This window comes from Alosa alosa, chromosome 18 (assembly GCF_017589495.1).
Source record: "Alosa alosa isolate M-15738 ecotype Scorff River chromosome 18, AALO_Geno_1.1, whole genome shotgun sequence".
In the NCBI taxonomy this organism is placed as follows: Eukaryota; Metazoa; Chordata; class Actinopteri; order Clupeiformes; family Clupeidae; genus Alosa; species Alosa alosa.
In genome coordinates, this window is record NC_063206.1 from 28,684,029 (window position 1) to 28,704,004 (window position 19,976).

The window sequence follows — 19,976 nt, forward strand, 5'->3', positions numbered from 1 at the left end:
AAAGTGCTGCCTTTGGATGCCTGGAGAATGGTACTCGTCAGTACTTGAAACACATTCTGTTAAAATTCAACCTTGTGGAATTCAATATTCGAATCATTTATTCAATAATCTGGCAAAGCAGCAATTACTTTCCACCTCATGGTTTTACAAGAAGAGAACTGGCCAACCTGTATAACGTGTCATTCCAAAGCAGTCCTACTCAATTCAAAACAAAGCAGGAACAAGACTGTTGGCCTCACAGCAAAAAGGGCAATTTCCCCCTTTGGACTGGAAAGCATCAACATGACTACTACTGTTACACAGCATATTTATTTCATTTTACTTAAAACACCTGGCCATCCAAAAGAAATGCAAGTTTCACTGGAATATAATATACAGTACTACCCTTTGAAAATGTCAAGAAATATTTAGGGCTCTATCTTGCACTCCAACGCAATTAACTTTGTATACTCGCGCTTTTGTCTTTCCTATTTTGCAGTCAGCGCAAATTGGAATTTTCCCTCCACAGGTACATGTGCGCCCACGGGGGCGTTTCAGCATTTCATATTTTGCAGTTTCAGAAAACAATTCCGCCACAGACCAGGAACCTCCTGGCCTAAAGTGGCGCAAATTCAGATGCTATTTTAAGGGCGCATGCATGGCCACAGGCCAGCAGGAATGAATGCTATGCACACCGATCTACAGACACCCTGTGCACAGATGGAAACATTCAAAGCCTTGATAATATTTGTCCGTTTCCCGGTTTTGTTTGTGCATTGGTCTACTAAAAATGTAGTAGCCTATATAGTACATCTACATGCAATATCTTTACAACAACAACGCCTAATTACGACCTATTCATTTGGACAACTTTAAAAAAGGCTAAAGTTACCTTTAGTTTTGTTCTAATTTACCGTTGTGTATGGCTTTAAACATTGTGTGTGCTTTAACACCAGCCTATAAGCATCATTCCAGCTGCACTAAGGTTTTGCCTACCTTGTTGTAGCCCATCTGAAATAACTTCAAGCTTTGCTATGTTCCCTCCATCGTTTGGTTGTTTTCAAAAAACGTTGTATATCCATGATGGCCTTGAAGTCTTGAGTTTGTGAATTAGCTTAAATCAGCTTATTATGTGCTGTTAACCAGCAACCATAGACAGTAAAAGAAAGCAGCAAGTAGCCTTGGCTACAATTTCTGTAGTTGCTGCGTCCATTCATTGTTATTCTCTCTGCTGCTCAAACAAAAGTTGTGCGTGCATTAAGTTGATGATAACGTGTTAACAAACTCTACTTTACATAAAATATTGTGAATAGCCTACTGTCATGCAGTTAATGGGATACTGTGCAGAGTTGGAAAGTTAGGTCATCTTGGAAACTGTTTCTCGTTGTTGAGTTGCCTGATAGTAAGGTACAGCCGTGGCTTGGACCTGCAGGAGCGCTTGCTTGCAGGGCGCCTGTGTTGCGCAATGCACTTTGCTCCTCTCACCTACATGACGCAGTTCCCATTTCTCCAAACCATACATAATTACAAGGACAACTATTGCTACACGAGGGAAATCAGTGTGGTGTCCGATGTGAAAAAATAGGTATAAATCTAGCGTACACATTTCCACGAATCACGAATGTGTTGATGACATAAATTAGGAAATATTAAAGGACTTAATGAGACGTGATGTTGAACTGCATGCCGATGCCATTTAACCCAAATGCCCCAGCAGCAGCACGGGACAGGAGAGCTTACAGTATCTGACAGAAGATCTGCATTGTTTATAGTGAGGTAATGTTAGATTACATTGCAAAAATATCACCATGCATTCATAACCTCGTGATTCAGTGAGAGTGATCCCAAAACATCGGAAAGTGACATTTCTGTGTTACATTTTGTCAAGAGGAAAAATCAAACTGTTCCCAACTGACTATACTGTAGCGCTGTGAATTGTTCCTGGCTACGCCTGGCAAATCCGCCATCAGAATAGCAATCCGCTATGGAACAAGCGTGCCTGTTGTTAAAGGGGATGTGAGATGACGCTCTGATTGGTTTATTGCATGTTATGCCCAAACCACACCCGTGAGTAATGTACAGTAGCTACTATAGACCACCCCATTTTAGATTTGCGTCTGGCGCAACAGTCATTATCCCTGCTGGTAAAATAGCATCAGCGCCCAAGATCCGCCCACAAAGCGACTTGCGCAAAGTCAATTGCGCTGGAGTGGAAGATAGAGCCCTTAATCTCTCATATTTCATGGGACATTTTACTTCCATGCAGACATTATGGCATAGCAGTGCACAGAGTGAGAGATGCTATCATTGTTAATGGATTGCTCTGCTACAGAGCAAACTTGCCAGATAAACAGAAGCAACAATTAATTAACTTTACATGAAGTGCAACCCATAATCGGATAACATGGCCAAATGGGAGTTAATGGTCTGCTCCTTATTACATTAGAGGTTGTAAATGGCTTCTGAGGTATTTATTTGAGTATTAATCCTTTAGTATCAAATGTCTTTTGGGTTGGATTTAGGAATTTGTCGCGACTCTCCATTGAATTAAGTGGATCTGAGAGCAAATGCTAATACCACCAAGAAATCAGAGTGTAATTACACCACCGACTCCAAACGTGGTTGAAGACCAGAGGGAAATGCAGGTCCCCGAGGACAGGCCTGTGATGAATGAGAGGGTTTAAGGCAACAAATGCAGGGTATATTTCTTAGGGAACTGGATGGTTAAACAATGCTGTCTCTAACATCAACATTAATTAACTCATAAATGAAGATGGACAGCCTATCACAACCTGGGATTTACAGACATATGATATGTTTATCTGCCTACTGAGGTTACAAATATTACATCTAAAATATTTGCTTTATTTTCCATTGTGTTGCATATTGAAATCTGTGAAGCTGTGCAGTATGAAGCGTGCATAAACAAACTGTTTTCATTGCAGTCATTCCCCCAAGTAGTTGTTTGCTATTGCCCTAGCTGGCAAAACGATCAATGCAATATTCCAAACAATACTTTAGCACATGAAATAACATCAGTCAATACTCGAGCTGACCTTCATAATAGCTGTATTTGATCAATTCTGACGGCATCGGCACAGTCCACCTGCTGGATCCCATTTTGTATTACTCTCAAAACAAGCTTAATTATGAGTAATTACCTCATTAAAGTAACACAACCTTTTTACAGCAATTAAAAAGTCATTAAACCAGTAATATACATTGAGTCCACTTAAATTCAATACCTGTATAGATTGATTTTTCTTCCACCAGAGAGCTTTCAAAAACCTCTCTATGTGCTAATGGACATAATGGTCACATTCGACACACCAAAAGCACACCAGCCAGCACTCAAAGTCAATTCAATCACCATCCAAAAGTGTTACCAGTGAACCTTCTAGAAATAGCTGAAAAAACACATGTTCCCATCCATCTGTTTGAGCTTTCAGTGGTATACCATGGGTGGACTCTGAGAGTTGTTCTATCAGTAGCTGGCTGACACACAAATCTTTCTTTTTTTTATCTTAACGCTAAAAAAAAAAAAGAAGCCTAATGTGAAGCAGTCTTGCGTAGCAGCACAAACAGCACATTACTGTAACAGTGACCACTTTGAGAAAACTGTGGTGAAAGGTGAACTACATGTAGGTGAGAATCATGGACAGAAAGGTGACAATTACACCACTGTTGACATTTAACATCTCTAAACCAACCAAAATGCCTCATGGACGCACTGAAAGTCTTTGGCTAAAAGTAGACAGACATTGCCGACATGGTGGGAGAGTTGTAGAGTAAAAGCTTCCAGGCGTAGTCTCGTTAGCTTTCACTAAAATGTCACTTCAAGGTGATCTCTCATCACATCGGTGACAAAGTAATGTACAGCACTGAAAAAGCCCCTAGCAAAAAGCATCAAGAGACCAAAAACAACAAACAAACAACAAGAACAAACATTGAATGTGACCATCAAGGTCAACTGCTCGTACTAACAGCCACGTTGATTGCAATCCACTGGATTGATTACACTAACCCTTGAACTATGTCAACACACCCTCCCCAAACCACAAAACAAGGCCCCAGTAATTCTGCCCCCCTTTCCCCTTTATACACCTTCTGTCTCTCTTTCATTGGAATCACATTACAAGTCTGTCTCCCTCCACGCTAATTTCACTGGCTGCCACCAGGCGCCCTGTAATGATTGCACCGCTGTCGTGTCGAGCATCCCGCCAATCACTCAGGGGTGTGTGGGGGAGTGTGGGAAGACCCAGTGAGCATTTACAGCGTGCACAGTGACACCATTTAAACCTTTATGAAATATCAACAGGGAGGACACAGTGACATTCTGGCGGGGCTGAGGATATGAACACCAGGATTGGAGAGTTGTTTGTAATCCATTTAGCAGAGGCCTGTACAGCTGCTACTGAAAACTCACCACTCACACACGTGTGCACGCGCACACACACAAACACAAACACACACAACCCTCCTCCCCACCACCTCCACTAAAGCTGTGCACAATGGCAGTCTCTTCCACATGATTAAGTGAGAGCATTTGCAAACTGAAAGAAGAAAAATGTCCTCGGATCTGGTTTTCGTCTCCATTGATTGCTTGTATCTCATGCCTATTGATTCTGCATTGCTAGTGTTTGCTTTTTATTGCCCAAAGCGAGCAATATGACTATGCGGGGGGCGGTTAATGTGAATGCACTGAATCATACGATGGATTAAAGAACTGTCCTCATATTACGAAATACAATCAGGAAAAACAATGTGTTAATTCTTCATGTGACACACTGAACAAAAGCTTTCACTAAAAATGAAATGGAGCATTGTGCAAAGACCACAGGAGAACAAGAGCACACTGGTTGTCAATGATTAGTTGTTGGTAAATGATTTTACCGTAACCCAGCTTTTTTTTTTTTTTCACAAGTTAATGTTTGTTTGTGTGTGTGTGTGTGTGTGTGTGTGTGTGTGTGTGTGTGTGAGAGAGATCTGCACTTCTGAGCTCCAGGCTAAATAAGCACATAAACAGCTGTTCATACTTACCGCTGGACAAAAAGGAAACAGAGACACAACTATCAAAGGGACACCACCGGCCCGAAACATCTGTCACTACAGCCTGGAGCCTCCGACAGCCACACTAATCAATTTAATAAATACACACATTACATACCTGAGACTGAAGCATACGGGAGTCATCTTAGGATGTTTAGAATAGTGCAAGAGGATAGCAAGGAATGTACATAGTGTGTGTGTGTGTGTGTGTGTCTGTGTGTCTGTGTACATGTGCGTAAAGCTACACATTGTATGAACATGCATATGTTCATTGTGCCTGCATTTTCTGCCCACTCTACATAAAGCTCCACATCACCAGCATAGTCAGAGAACAAGAGATGGCCCATCAGGTTAAAACAAAAACTCAATGCAACCACCTTTGCCACAAAAGGGAAACCTTTCAATTTCAATATAATATTCTCTTTCTGTCAGCTCGCTCTCTCCGCCACCACGCACAAATACTAGCAAATATGTAAATAACTACAGTACAAATGCTTCTAATTATATCTATATCTATATTCAGAACACTTGGTGTTGTCAAATATGCGTCATCTGATTGTCATTAATACAGCTATAATTTACAAGTGTCAGTCTGGATTATAAATGGACTGTGAGAGTGTGTCTGCTTAGATTTATTACAATGAAGCTGCAGGGAGATACAATTATTTAAACCAACAAAAAATAACATAAAAGATGTGTCTGAATTTCGTAATAACTTTGTAATAATTTCTGAGCTATCACTGCTGTCTTAATAGAAATATAAAATGGTTTCAGTCATGGCCAAAACAAACTACTTTTCTCTCCAAAAGAAAACAACTGAACATGAACCAAACAGACAAAAGCATCTACCCTCCTTCAGCTACCTTCTTGACTTCTTTTGCAATGAACACCAGATTGCACATGATAGTGTTTATTCATTTTGAAAGCATCCACCTCCCATTTCACCGCGCCAGCCTGATTGCCTGTCAGGCCGACGGCTGCGCTTCTCCCTGGCCTATCAAACCGCCCTCAACCCCGCGATCCCCCATGAGCCTCTCTGTCTGGTCTGATTGAGCTCCAGCGGCGCTGAGTCAAGATTGACGAGGCATGACTTCTGCTCCCTCTGCTGCACAGTGATCCGACTCGTCTGACACGAGCACATCTTCCCTGCGACGCCACGGGTTGCTTTACAGACTGGACAGGCAAGGGTGGGAAAGGTGGTCAAAACACGAGAGGAATACACACATTGACATCCTATCCTACAGCACCTATTTTAGGTACACTTTTACAGTTTGTGCTCCATTCCCCAACGTGTGTCCATCTGGCACAGTATGCAAACATCTTAACTGTTTCTGTATTTCTTACAGGGCTTGGACATACATCTGTCCACTCCTTCGCTCCAGAATCCAAGGTCCCAAATGTGAGACACACCCCCAAATCTCCAGCTGCTGGTAGGTTTTAAAGTAAGCAAATGGGCCTCCAAGGACTCGCTCACCGATGCGCTGGCAGACAGCTTTGTTCACCATGAAATTTTATTTACAACACTTAGCAGCTGTACAAGATAAAACAAAACAAAAATGTGGTCTTATCTTAAGCAGATTATCATATTATGCAACTTTAAGTCTCAAAAATCCCAGATGTCAAAACAAGTCTTGTTACAACCAGTAGTAATATTTATGCAATAATGAGCTCAGAGAGAATGAGTTCAAATGTAAATATATGAGAACAAAATGTGGGCAGTGAACAGAGTGTCTGTAGGTGTCTGTAGGTGTGTGTGCTTGGTGTTTGGACACGCATATTTGGTATTTATGCATGCATATGGCACATAATGTGTGTGTCAGTAGAAGAGTGAAAAAAGTCTGAGGGCTCTATTTTAATGGTCTGAAACGGAAGTGTCTTTGCGCAAAACGCAAGTGACTTTGTGGGCGGATCTTGGGCGCTGATGCTATTTTACCGGCGGGATAATTGACTGTTAAGCCGGCGCAAAATCTAAAATGAGGTGGTCTGAAGTAGCTACATTAATCATGGGTGTGGTTTGGGCGTAGCGTGCAATAAACCAATCAGAGGCGTCATCTCACATTCCCTTTAACAACAGGAAGCTTGTTCCATAGCTGATTGCTATTATGGTGGCGTATTTGCCAGGCGTAGCCAGGAGCGTTTACAGCGCTATAATCACTGTTCAGTTGGGAACAGTTAGCTATTGATTTTTCCTCTTGACAAAATGTAATTTTGTTTTGGGATCACTCTCACTGAATCACGAGGTTATGAATGCATGGTGATATTTTTGCAATGTACAATGTAATCTAACATACTCTCCCGTGCTGCCGCTGGGGCATTTGGGTTAAATGGCATCGGCATGCAATTCAACATCACGTCTCCTTAAGTCCTCTAATATTTCCTAATTTATGTCATCAACACATCCGTGATTTGTGAAAATGTGTACGCTAGATTTAAACCTATTTTTTTACATCTTAATGGACACCACACTGATATCCCTCAAGTGGTAATATTTTTCTTTGAAATGATGTATGGTTTACAGAAATGGGAATTACGATGTATAGATGAGAGGAGCGAAGTGTGCGTTGCGCAGCACAGGCGGCAAAGCAAGGGCTCCTTACCCTCAGCAAACTCAACAACGAGAAACAGTTTCCAAGTTTACCTAACTTTCAACTCTGCACAGTATCCCATTAACTGCATGACAGTAGGCTACATATTTTCTGTTAAGTAGAGTTTGTAAACACGTTATCATCAACTTAATGCACGCACAACATTTGTTTGAGCAGGAGAGAGAATAACAATGAATGGACGCAGCAACTACAGAAATTGTAGCCATACTTGCTGCTTTCTTTTACTATCGACAGTATGGTTGCTGGTTAACAGCACATAAAAGCTGATTTAAGCTAATTCACTAACTCAAGACTTCAAGGCCATCATGGATATAAAACGTTTTTTTGAAAATAACGAAAGGATGGAGGGAACATAACAAAGCTTGGAGTTATTTCAGATGGGCTACAACAAGGTGGGCAAAATGATGGTGCTTAAAACCTTTATTAAGCATAATGCTTAGGCTGATGTTAAAGCGCACGCGATGTTTAAAGCCATACACAACGGTAAATTGGAACAAAACTAAAGGTAACTTTAGCCTTTATAGGGCTGTATAAAGTTGTCCAAATTAATAGGTCATAATTAGGCGTTGTTGTAGTAAAGTTATTGCATGTAGATGTTGTACTATATAGGCTACTAAATTTTTAGGTCACCAATGCACCCAACAAAACCGAAATGGACAAATATTATCAAGGCTTTGAATGTTTCCGTCTGTGCACGGGGGTGTCTGTAGATTGGTGTGCAACGCATTCATTCATGCAGGCCTGTGGTCATGCATGCGCCCTTAAAATAGCATCTGCATTTGTGCCACAGACTTTAGACCAGGGAGTTCCTGGTCTGTGGCGGAATATTTTTCTGAAACTGCAAAATATCAACAGTGAACGTTTATGCCGAACACGCCCGTCTTTTTGCTGAACCGCCCCGTGGGCGGAATCGAATTCCTTAATTTACAGGCATGTACCTGTGGAGGGAAAATTCCAATATGCGCTGACTGCAAAATAGGAAAGACAAAAGCGAGAGTATACAAAGTCAATTGCGTTGGAGTGCAAGATAGAGCCCTGAGTGTTTTTTTCTGATTCTCGGCACAAAAGACACCAGGCAGAGTTAGATCTCTGTCAAATGGAGAGTTAGGCTATTGATTGCCATGTCTTGTGTGGGGGTGGAGGTAAAGTACACAGAGCCTGTATTAATGCACTGCTGCTGGGTCTTGTTACAGCTGCCAGGCTGTTCCTCACACACACAGGGACATCAGGGAGAAGCTAGGGAGGGGCAGGGGGAACAGAGAGAGAGAGAGAGAGAGAGAGAGAGAGAGAGAGATGAGCGCAGAGCGTAGAGTGGTCAGAGCCACACTCGAGAGTGAGAGAGAGTGTACTGAGACATATCCGACGGCAAAATGCTTCAGTCGGCCACCGGTATGTCCGGGCACGTGAAAAGAGATTAGACGTGACGAGACAAGATGAGATTCAAAGTGACCTTCGGTTCGGAGCTGCCCAGGATGAGTCACTTGACAAGAAGGTTGGGATGAGTTGAGGAGGAGAGGAATGAGAGGATGGGGAGAGGAGAGCAGGAGTATGGGGGGATGCAAGGATGGGGAGAGGAGAACTGAGGAGAGGAGAGGAGAGGAATGCAAGCAGGAGTATGGGGAGAGGAGAACAGAGGAGAGGAGAGGAGAGGAGAGGAATGCAAGCAGGAGTATGGGGAGAGGAGAACAGAGGAGAGGAAGGGGGGAAGTGGGGGACAAAGAGTACAAAAGAGAACAGGAAGGGAAGAAGAAGGAGAGGAGATGAGAGAGAAGAGAAAGAAAAGAGTACCAAAGGAAGGATGTAATGAGAGAGGAGTAAGGAAGGGCAGAGTTTGTTGCCTAGCTCGCAATAACTGAAAGTTAGTGGTTAGACTGCTTAAAAACTGTCAGTAACATCAGCAAAAGCAACCTAAAATATCACTTATACACAAAAAAAAATGTTTGACTGCCAACCTAAAAAATATTTATTGAGCTTTAGAAAACAAATGCTATAGTGACATCTAACATCTACAATAAGGCACTGTCAGTCACGTCACTGTCAGACTGATGCCAACAGATGCCGATAGAAAACAAAACCTCTGTGTCTAATGATGATCACTGGCTTACTGCAGCTGTCTGGAATTTAACGAGATTCAGCTAACACTGCAATGTCAAATTCCTACCATAATAAACAGCTACTGAACTGAACTGCAGGTATGGTTTCCCTTACATAATGTGTATAGGCTGTCTATCTTTCCATCTGTGCCTCTGACTACTCAAGTTATACTGTAGTAGACTATATGAAGTGTGTTTGGAAAACATTGTGGTTACATAATGGCAATCTGTGCCAGTAAAGAATGCACCGTGGCACGCCTGGTTACAGTTACTGTTTCATGAGCATGTTCCCACTGAGTGCATGCATACCAATTAACTTGTGGAGTTTGGCAGATTCTTTTGTCCAAAGTGACTTATAAAACATTTGATAAAATTGTAAGGAATATTTCACTATGGCAATTCAGTTGTACAGTAAGTGTCTAGCTTCCCATCCACTGATCTCTGTCCCTCTGGCACTTTTTCTCTCCTGCCATCCCATCCCATAAATTCCTAATGAGATTCCACGGACATCTCAGGAGCTTCCTCTACCTCTCAGCACTGCACCGTAAGTATTTATTCAAATGACTCCATATTTACTAGCGGAAAAGGCGGGTAGTCCTACAGATACTTATTTTTAATTATCGCGGTCGCGGCCATCTCTCCCTATCCCCACTCATCTACCTCAGAGATGTCGTCTGAGATGAACATTGTTTGGATTGATTCTGGCTCATCGGGAGCCTGAGAGCAAGTGCCCCAATAGAACTCAACAGAACACATACAGAGCCTACTGAAGGCAGTAATGGTCTGTGTTTTTGAACGATCTCCTTCATCCCGAGGAATACAATGGGATTATCTGGATGATATTGCTCTCGATGTGGCCCTTAAGTGTGCACATAGTGAATGGGATGAGTCACACTGATATACAGTATTGTTATAGACTAATCACGATTTTCTAATCTCATGAATAGTTAATATAGCTGAATCACCAAGTCAAATGGAATCATTATTTTCTCTGTCGGATCAAAGTACAGCTGTGAGATGCTTATACTGAGATGCTTTGGGGATATGTGCATGCCTACAGAAAAATATTTCAACTGAAGCTTAAACTTCTATTTGCCAGTTTCCCTAACTGCAAATGCTTGCACAGACTTTACCCAATCAGTCATCCGGACACCTTGTTGCTAGTTTGGTGACTCCCCGTCAACAAAGATTCAGTCAAGGATTTTGAATGATGCTAGCCTGAGGGGTAAGTCATACATGGGCCTGCTGGACTGCAGCTTGCCCACAGGGTGAAGCAAATCCTCCTCACCTCTCTCCATCCTCTTCTCACGCTTCACAGAATGAGAGCTGGGCTTGTTGTACCTTAAGCACTTAGTGCAGTGGGAGAATCCTCCTCGGACTAAAGAACTGTCGGTGGCATTTCCGGGCGTAGTTAAGAGGACACCACAGGGCTTTTTTTAAACAGACAGACTGCCAGCCAGGCTGAGTCACCGAAATCCCATGTCCGCCAAGGCTAGGAAGGGGACATCGGGGGGACAATTTGGACCAAGCTGGCCTCAACGAATAGGGCAGCTCAGAAACAGGTGCAGACTCAAAGCATCACACAGTTGCACGCATTTGTTTCTGCTGGCCTTCTTGACTGACACAGAAATTGAAGTAAGCACTGAAGTGGTTTCTAGGTAACAATTGAAATATGAGGAAGAGAGTGAGGAAAAAGGCCTCGTTTTCATTATTGTGCAACTGATGTGGGGTAGATTAATCGATTTTTAATTTCAACTAATGCGCTTAAGCAAATTGCGAAGGCTGCAATTAATCATTTTGCTCACAACTCTGATTATTTTGGTTTACCAGAAAGAATGTACAAGCAAGCAAACTAAGGTAGGCTAGAATGCAAAGCCGCATCATCAAGAAGTTGCCACCTTCCAAAGCAACACAAACGAACATGTAACAGCAACATTTGAATAAGCATCACAGGCAGCAGTACGATGAATGTACAGCTAACAAAGTAAGCAAACCACTTTTCCTTGTAAAGTCATTTGTAATGTATTTTAATGCTATATAGGGAGTATTAACTGTATCTTAACTGTAGCTTAACTAATCAAAAAGCAATTGCAGTATCTGTCAAAACCGCTATTAGATATTTTCCCTAAATTGTTCAGCCCGACTCTGGGGTGAGTTTAGCTCTTTTTTAAAAAGGGAGTCCCTCTGGACCTGATCATTTCCATTTCTGTGTAACCTCTGCTAATTGAGCAGAAAATCCAATAAAGCTTCTCACAAGCCTGACTGCTTGGGAGATACCATACACGTAAAAACATTTGCTAAAGGCACCCTGCTCTTAAATATCGGCCTGTTCTTCCGACACTGACCAGATAAATACATTGGAGGAGGAGGAGGTTTGTGGATTAACCAGGATTTCTGTCATCTTCAGTGGGAAATAATGGAGTACCTATACACTGATTTTAAAGACTGAAATCTTGCCTTGTTAGTGAGAAATGTTACACTCTTAAAATTATACACTCTTAAAACAAATGTCTTGTCCCTATGTCTATCCCTGGTATTTTCAAGCGAAGCCATCACAAGTATAATAGAGAAGCTATACCAGACGAGTAACTGAAGCGTTCCGTTCACAATGTGTAAAATCCATTTTAGAAGTCTATTTTTTTATGGCAGATTCTTTTGTCCAAAGTACACGCAAATATCTGGTGTGGCTACTTCCATTGATTATAGCAGAGAGGGTTAAAGTGGAGCTTAGTAATCAAGGATCTTTGATTAAAGTGGAAGCTAATTTTTGCAGCAGATGCAACGCGAACGGAGCGCTTCAGTTACAGTACCTGCGTGATTCTTCCACTTTTTATGGAACTTTTGCGGGATGACTGTGGATTTGTGTGGATTGAAAGTCTATTACAATACAATGAGTCTGGTCCAAACATACCACACAAGGAATAGCATATTCACACACACACACGCACACACACACATATACACACACACATATACACACACACACACACACACACGCACGCACACACACGCACACGCACACATATACACACACACACACACACACACACACAAACACACCCACACACACACACACACACACACACACACACACACACACACACACACACACACACACACAGGTTTCATGAGATATGAAAGTATGTAGTACACTGCAGACGTGACAAAATGTAATACTTCAAACTTACTACAAATCTTCTACAAACTTTTTTTTTTTTTTTCAAAGTTAACTTTCATGGTTTCAAGACTGAGGTATCTTCCACTTTTTTCCCCTTATACAATATAAATGAACTGTCATACTGGTATCCACAACAGTGGCAGGCCTAAGGCCACGGCATGAAAGAATAGCTACAGAGAAGGAGCAACACAAACATGCCCCTTTAGCAGGGTGTGCTTGAACAGCTCTCAACATACACATTACAGATTTGTACTGTATAGTTTTTTGCTATTAAAGTTGATATTCTGTTTTAATGTGATTACACTAGGCAACAGAAATCTTGCCCATGCATAATTTTAATTGATTTCAGGGAAACACTTTGTTTTACTGATTTTGGTTTCATATCCCAATTCCAGTTACATCGACCATATATCTCACCTCTAAATTACCCAGCATTGTTCATTTAATTATCTTTTTTTTCAAAATTGCAATGGAAGAAAAGATTGTACTGGGAAATATAGGAGCTATTTCTGAAGGGCTATCCATGGGGTACATAAAAAATGGCTGTTTTTAAAGTTTGTTGCCCACCCACACTACCTTGAAGCAGCACAGGTCAATCCCATCATACATCGACTGTTTGCACCCTGTGCACACAGAGAGCTAGTTATGAGTCAACGGTACCAGCCTCCCACACACACACACACACACACACACACACAGACACACACACACACACTCTCTCTCTCTCTCTCTCTCTCTCTCACACACACACACACACACACACACACACATATCCACACAAATACACATGCACTGGCATCACTGTCCTGTCTCTCTGTTACACTCACACAAACACACTTTTCATATAAAAATAAATTAAGTGTGGAAAGGGTCAGTCTCCAAATTCACAACTGCAGTAGCCACAAAAGTTGTTGGTTCAATTCCTGTATGTCACCTGTATTGGGCAACCACATACTGTACACTTTATGGGCAACCACATACTGTACACTTCATTGGGCAACCACATACTGTACACTTTATGGGCAACCACATACTGTACACTTTATGGGCAAGGTCTATGTGAAAACCACATACTGTACACTTTATGGGCAAGGTCTATGTTAAAAACCACATACTGTACACTTTATGGGCAAGGTCTATGTGAAAACCACTTTTCCCTGCAGGTATTCCAATACATGTGGCGAGTATTGATCACAACTGACCTTGCCTCCTTAAGGAAGAAATGCATCTAAGTCACAGCAGTTAAAGGCCCCACAACCTTACATCGACTGAACAACAACACAGGTCTCCGATACATGTAGAAGGGTTAAGCAGTATATTCTGCATAAACAATGTGATCAGGAACTAATGAAAACTTTGTAAGTAGTATCAGATCTGCAGAGTAACAGTCATATGCCAGATGCTTGTGAGGAAACAACCCATACTTTCTAAGAAAAATTACCCATGCAATTTGAAGCTTTCAAAAAAGCCATTTCAGGCTGCCGTAGTAAAACCACCCTTACTCCCATTCCACAATACGACAGGAGGTTTCCCATGTGATTTTTAAAAAAATAACTCAAAACTAACACAAGGATTAGCAAATATCCAGAGACCCCAGACACTAATTTAAAAATCCCCGATGAGTATCTGAACGTATAAGAAAATAGCAGTGTGCATGTTCTCCATGAACTGAATACAAAACCCATCAATGCTCACTCAAAGTGTTTGTTGAGAAGGAACAAAGAGGGAGGAGAAAGACAGAAAAGATTCATCAGATTCCTGCTAGTGCTCTATTTGAGGTAACACATGACCATGGGCTCAGATCAGACAGATCACATAAGAACCATCAGGACCATTCAAACATGTCTCCAGTGACCTCTGTGCTATAAAATCTTATCACAAATGTAGTTGTAATACTGAAATGCTTCCAAAAACTCAGATACTTCCTATAAGACTTCCTAAAATCTAATTTTGGCAGTAAACAGACATTAAAGTCATCCATTTTCACACACATGCCTCATCATGTGATGTGCACCAACTAACTACCACAGTTTCCAAGAGTGCTGTGACCAGTGAAGTGATTAAAGGATCTTCACAGTGAGAGAAACCTCCAGGCTGAATTTCAAAGATCACACTCTAAATTGTAATGAATTAAATCTGAGGCAAATAGCTTAACTGCTGCGGCATCCAGTTGTAGAAATTAGATTAAATTGCCCTGCAGAGCCTGGGGAAAATGGATGGATGTCTGGACACATAAATATATCTACCAGAAAGGGAGTATCAGCTTTCTTGATAGTATTTGAGATAAAATCAAATAGTAAGACTTGTATTAATGCCATTTCACTTTGTAAATGTTAAGTGAACCACTTCATGAGGGCATAAATTACTGCAATCAAATCATATTTAGGTAGGTCGCTGATAATATCAGGCAAGTGATGAAAACTTTTCGCCGCAGCATACCAAAGTCTCGATGTTGCAAGATTGTGAGAAATTCTCTACTACTGTAACTGAAAGAATGTACAAACAGGCTGGTAGTGGCATATCCACCGACGTTCAAATGTACCCGAACAAGGAGCCAGGTCAGCAAAAGAGAACTGTGTATGGACAGGCAATCCAGCATGCTTTCAAACATCAACAATAAAAGATGCCATGGTCAGTTTTACAACGCAATTATGCGAAGCGGAGGAGCAGACATAAGTTTTTTTTTAAAAGTAGCTATGTTCGTAGCTTTTTACAAAATGACACGAGTGGTCAGACATAGGCTACACGCCTGGAGTGAGTTGCATGTAAATTTACAAGAAATCTACTATCAAAGAGCATCTTTTATTGTTAAAATGTTGCTCAAAGTATCTGTACTTACCTGTGAGAGGATCATAGGAACCATCTAATTCTCTGGAATCTGACAAGCTTTGGTCCCTATCTTTCGCCTTCATATCTAAATGAAATGTCAAAAATTAGCTTTAAAACAAGTGAGACAACCGTTAACTGGTGCGTTCTCTCGCTTGTCCGTGACTACTCACTGGAATTGAGCGATTTGTCTAAAGATACCGATAAAGTGAAATAGCAGGGTCTTCCTCAGTCCGATTTTCTTCTCAATGAACGCGAACAGTGCGCCCAGCCAAGGAACTCCTCTGGTTTGTCTTGCTGAGGATAAGCTTGTGTGGAGGGTGTCGCTGAAATCGTCAAACCCGACTTGTTACTCAGCACCACCGTGTCACAGATCTCAATGCAAGATGCTCCAGCACGGTGTAAAGAGTTCTGCTAACTCCGCAATGATGTTGTAGCCTACTGTCATCTGAATCATCGTCTTGTCCAGGGGCTGCGTTGCGCGTGGCGTGCTGGTGAACTCACCTCAAGTGACAGGTGCGCACCAGAGGCTTCCGAAGTAAATCGGGTTCAATGGCTTTTCAACAATATACATTGACGTGATTTAAATTTCTCGTTGACAGCAAAGATGTACTCAGGCAAATTTGAAGTGCAAGCCTCCAAGACTGCACATCACTTTAAATAATTCTCCGCGCTCACGTGTATGGAAGACTAAATATACCACTATTGTTAAGGATTCTCCATCTGAAATGTTACCCACTCTGTGTTTAACGGACCACTTTAAACTATACCCTGGGATATGTTGATTGTTTACTGATGTTTTCCTTCGGCTAGATTTTGTAATGACATGAGACGTATTGTCATGACAAATTGGATATGAACAGGTAATGAAATTCGTACTTCCTTCACAAAAACATGTTTAGCGTCAAGATGACAGCGTTTATTTAGATGAATTTAATGATAGCGCTGCATGGTGACGCCAAACAGACAAAGAACAAAGCGGAAACATAGGCTATTTTACTCATAGACAGATAACCAGCAAAGGCTCATTTTCAGGTGAGGATAATGACCTGTGTTTGGGTAAAAGTATGGCATAAGGTCCACTACTGCCTTGATTTCAAGATTAATATGTAATTGTGCATACACCAGGTTACACGTAGTAGGCTATTCTAGTTTATCATTTTACAGTGAGGATGTTCTATACTGTACAACTACAATCAAGGAAGGAAAATGTGAACGCTCATTCAAGGAGAGGGAAAATATTATGTAGGGTAACTGTCTGCACTTCACTTGCTGCACTGAAGTTTCAGCAGCAAGTGAAACTACTTGTTTCATCTGAAAATATAGCTAAATTATTCTAGGCCTCTGACTTCACGATTTTCCCTTGTGGGAGTGCTATGCTGGCCAACAAAAAGACAGAGTGTCCCTTTCACCTGGGTAAAACAGATGGGATGCAGAGAGGAGAGCTGCATGTGGTTACTGCGCTGGACATGAAAAGCAGAGGAGTACTCTATGAACCAGAGCTTGAACATCAAAGAGGGAGTTCATTGAACAGGAAATGATGCCCCATTCCCGACTCATTGGCTAAAGGTGTGATGGAATTCAGAACAAATGGCATATGGGGGTTCAAGTGGTTTCCAGAGATATGTTGTCCACACTCAATATTGTCCTCAGTGGGTTATACATTCATTTTGTAAAATGGTTCATGTCACATACAGACCATATAATTCCATGTTTAGAGGACTCTGCATCGTTCAGAGATGTACCAGGTAGGATAAGAGAATTATAGAATTCAGATGTACAATTCCCCATGCTCTAAATGCAAACTGGCTTGTGGTTTGAGATGGTCAAATGAAGCATACAGTGATTTGCACTGCCTTTTTCAGTTTCAGCTTCGAGTGGCACAGTGATTTTGGTGCTCCTTCTCTGTCTTTCACTCATATCAATCATTTTCAACTGACATTTGACCAATGCTGTCAAATTTGAATCCCATAATGTGAAATAAATTGCTGATTGACCTCCCATGTTCGAGTATATAATTGACTGTGCCTGCTCTGAGACACTGTGTGCAAGCCAAGAGGAGTGGCAGTCAGACTGCTTTGATAGGAGTTAATTTCTATAGCAACAAGAATATAGCGTGGGTAACATGGGCAAGTTCCAAGAATAAATGTGGGACATCTCCGACTCTCACAAAAGTTAATAGGCTAGGTATTCATATTCGTGTCATGTAAAACGATTGCTTCTCTTGAAACTGTTACAGTTCCATATGTGTATAAGTAAAAATAATTGAAAGTGTCCACATTTTTTCCCTTTCCTTGCTCCTGTAAACCCTCCAGATTAAGGACAACTCAAAGCATTTGCAAGGTGGTGTTGAAGCAAAAAGTACTTTATCTTATCAAAGACACCCCAAGCCGCATGGTTTAATCCAGCTGCTGAAAAAATAACATCATCAACCCCCACTCTTTCCAGTCTAATAACAACAGAATATTTCACAGCCACAGCTGATTGGATAATGATTGGATCGCAGTGTGAGGCAAATGCTAAAATAATAAGAAAAAGCCCAAGCAATCGATGGGGAGTGAAAAAGGCAGAAGGGCACGCTCACAGTGACTTCAGGGTAAGGAGGAACGGATTTCACGCTTCTAAGATCACCTCATCTTCAGCTGAAGGTTGCTCAAATATGCTTTTGTTGTTTAGCAGTAGCAGTGAAATTTTAATCCCTAGATTTTATTCACCGATCTGATTAGACTCAATATGCCAGAGAATTCTTCAAGATTGTGCTCACCTTTTTATGGATAAGATAATACTTTTTGTACTGTTTAGTCAATATGGATATCTCAGGTTAAATCCCCAAGCCCTTTTATACAGAGCTGTATCCCAGACAAAAATGCTTTTCTTTGTTTGGTTAATATAGCCAAATCTTACTTTTTCCAGTCGATGGAGGCTTACATAACTACATGGAATAAGGCAATGCATTTTTCTATACAGAAATCAACATTTGAAGTCTGGCCATTTTCAATGTAATTAAAGTGCACAGCAAGCTCGGTCACGTATTAGTAAAGTAATACACCCGTGAAAATTGAAGCTATTTCTCACAATACATTTTTGCCAATATGAAGTAAAGGTCAGATGAGATGTATAAATTAACCTACCAGTGACACTGTAACGGTCTTTAGAGAGGACTGTGTGGATTCTCTCACATAAGAGGCTTTTTAAAAATCCGATCACCCTGATTCTTAAAATGATCATAATTGCCATTTGATATTTCAATTTCAGCATTAAATTCTTGCCTTGGATGTCCAGAATTATGGTTTGTGTATTAGTAGTAGTGTATAGGTTTCCACACAGTTTCCCAACACTGAGTAGATATCATCATTCCTAAGCAAGTTGAGAGGGGGGCTGACTCAGACCGCTGTCCAATTGACCCTCAAGACCTGTTAAAGAATTTTGTAAAATTATAGACAGTAATAACCCTGTTATGTTATCTATAGGCAAGTGTCCTTTCCAGAGATATCTCCGCCCTTGGCTCTGGAAGTGTCTCCGGTTGGAAAAGTTGGTGTCCAATAAAGCACTGCCTTGCTAGGGCTGATGGAGCTTGTTAACATAAGACTCTGTGTCTGATGTCTTGGGCTGTGCCCCATTCAAGCTCTGAGCAGGGGCAAATCGATTGTCCTTGATTACACTCTTTGCATCTTGCATGAGTCATCCTCTGCACATATTGATAATCTTGTCTTTAAGTTCCAAAAGTCAGCATCAGCTCTACACAACACTGTTTGCGAGTTGTGTGTGTGTGTGTGTGTGTGTGTGTGTGTGTGTGTGTGTGTGCGTTTTCCATGCAAAAGTGTTTCTTGACCTGGGCCAGTTCTCCATCACCCACATGGCAATGTTTCAATTGTGATTCCTTTACATTAGTATGATTATGCATGCATGCATACATATGGATAACACATTAATGACAACACATATAATTTGTCTGACTTATTTTATACTTATGGCACAATATGTATAAAGTTATGGTATGGTATATAAGTATTTCTCAGCAAAGAAGTGTAACGGGGAGCAGGGTTCATCTGTCATACTGAGTTGTTTTCTACTAAAGTCATATAAACATGTTGATGGATGCAGAAAATGTATAAGAATGTGTTGAGGTAATGGGGAATAAAGAATATTTGGTTTGGTGACTTTCGATACCTTGAAGTACAATTATTATGGCTTGGAGCTGTACATTGTTCAATAACAGACTGTCTATTTATGTTTCCAAAATAA

General features: G+C 41.2%; 1 protein-coding gene across 2 annotated transcripts in view; it reads right to left on the reverse strand.

The window, feature by feature from the left end:
* The window catches only part of LOC125311259 (Kv channel-interacting protein 2-like), a 127,562-nt gene extending 111,258 nt beyond the window's left edge, over positions 1-16,304 (reverse strand). Inside the window, exons 1-2 of one of the 2 annotated variants that reach the window (XM_048269143.1) lie at positions 15,905-16,304; positions 15,745-15,819 (exon numbers count right to left, since the gene is read on the reverse strand). In XM_048269143.1, coding sequence (XP_048125100.1) covers positions 15,745-15,817 — 73 coding nt within the window. In that variant the 5' untranslated portion in view covers positions 15,818-15,819; positions 15,905-16,304. Of the gene's footprint in view, positions 1-15,744 lie in introns of both variants that reach the window. The other variant, XM_048269148.1, reaches the window with a different exon arrangement.
* Between the last annotated feature and the right edge of the window lie 3,672 nt (positions 16,305-19,976).